The sequence below is a fragment of the Morone saxatilis genome, unplaced genomic scaffold, assembly GCF_004916995.1.
Source record: "Morone saxatilis isolate NCDOM2014 unplaced genomic scaffold, NCSU_SB_2.0 Contig24, whole genome shotgun sequence".
Classification (NCBI taxonomy): Eukaryota; Metazoa; Chordata; class Actinopteri; family Moronidae; genus Morone; species Morone saxatilis.
The window spans coordinates 8,029,768-8,031,295 of record NW_023339807.1 but is presented as its reverse complement, the minus strand read 5'-3'; the positions used below and the strand labels follow the sequence as shown (position 1 = coordinate 8,031,295).

Here is a 1,528-nt window from a genome sequence, read left to right as displayed (position 1 = left end):
GGACGTTGGACTGATCAATAGACAAAGGGGCGAGGGTTAGCTGCTGGTTTCCATTCCTCCTGAACCGCTGTAGTTTGAGTTCGCTGCTGCTGGAGGAAGGACGGTGTGCTGTGTTGCTGTGTAGTGTTCACTCTGAATGATCATACTACTGTGTGAGCGCTTGGTTTGTTAACATGCTGCTAACAACTGCTCTGCTTCCCTGCCTCTCCTCCATCCACTCCTTCCTCCCCCAGACCCAAGCTACCGTTCCTTCCATTCGGGGGGTTACGGAGGGGACTCGATGGGTATGGAGCCCATGATGGACCATGATCTGGGCGGCCACCACCCTGGCCAGGACTACCCCCCAGTAGAGGGGCTGCCTGACCTGGGACACGCCCAGGAACTGATAGAGGGTCTGCCACCTGGTGACTCCAACCAACTGGCCTGGTTTGATACCGACCTGTAAATACCAAGACCAACATTACACTACACTTTTTACTAGGTAAGAATATCTTCGCTCTCAGTAACCTTGTGTTAGCTGAAATACATGTTTTTACTTTCTTTTCTTTCTGCTCAAGCTGTGAAAGTAGAAGCACAATGAGGAGGTTTTCATTTCTGTCGGGGGGGGGGGGGGGCGCGGTGTTGGGTGGGGCTTGGTGAATTTACTCACTGTGGGCTGCTGCATGTTCAGGACTGCTTCTTATTTATGCAGTTGTTGTGTGAGTGGTGGTGTGGGTGTGATGTTGCATGGTGTGTTGATCTGTGTGTGATCTGTTGTGTGTGGTCTTAACCACGGCTGTGTGCCTGTCTGTTTTCCTTCTCTGCTCCGTCTGCACGTGTATATGTGGATCTGGATGAACCGTTGCATCGGTGATTCGCCCATATGTGAGGAGGCGGGGGTTTCAGAAAGTGCCTGAAGACGCTCACAACAGCAAGCAGAGTTTTGGTTCCTGTCTATGGGAGTGCGCGAGTGTGGAGAGAAAGTAGATTTAAGTGGGTTTGGGTTCTGGTCTGCTCAGGTGAGCGCTGGACGGAGGGGCACTTTAAATCACTGAAATGACAATTGGATATAATATAGATCCTCAACGAATTTATTAATATGAAAAACCCTATTTTTATGTATTTTTGATTTTCATTTTTACCTATTGGTTGTTTTACTTATTTCTAATTACATGGTATATTCCTCAGTATGTAAATCAGGTACACAACTGATTCTCAGCTTGCATTTTCATTTAATTCTGAATTATGATAACTCATCTCTTTGTATTCTCTGCAGTCCCTTTGGTATTCTAGATTCTATGGCTGATGTGAAGTATTATATTAGACATGAGATAAATAGCACTCCATCAAGATAAGAAATACTGTCAACTATTTCTATAAATGGTAGTAACAAAACACAAAATAATAACAAAAAGATGATTGACAATATGTTTCTGATGATAAGTGGTAAACACAAATAGTGGAGCTTTTTGATATAAAACATAGAATATATAGGAAATCATCAGAAAAAAGTCCATATCAAAAAATATTTCTCTTTGCTTTTAAAGGT

General features: G+C 43.9%; 1 protein-coding gene across 2 annotated transcripts in view; it reads left to right on the top strand.

Moving 5' to 3' along the window:
• The window catches only part of ctnnb1 (catenin (cadherin-associated protein), beta 1), a 10,947-nt gene extending 10,440 nt beyond the window's left edge, over nucleotides 1–507 (top strand). For both annotated transcript variants that reach the window (XM_035672841.1, XM_035672842.1), the window contains exon 16: nucleotides 234–507. In XM_035672841.1, coding sequence (XP_035528734.1) covers nucleotides 234–445 — 212 coding nt within the window. In that variant the 3' untranslated portion in view covers nucleotides 446–507. The remainder of the gene's footprint in view (nucleotides 1–233) is intronic.
• Nucleotides 508–1,528: the final 1,021 nt, after the last annotated feature.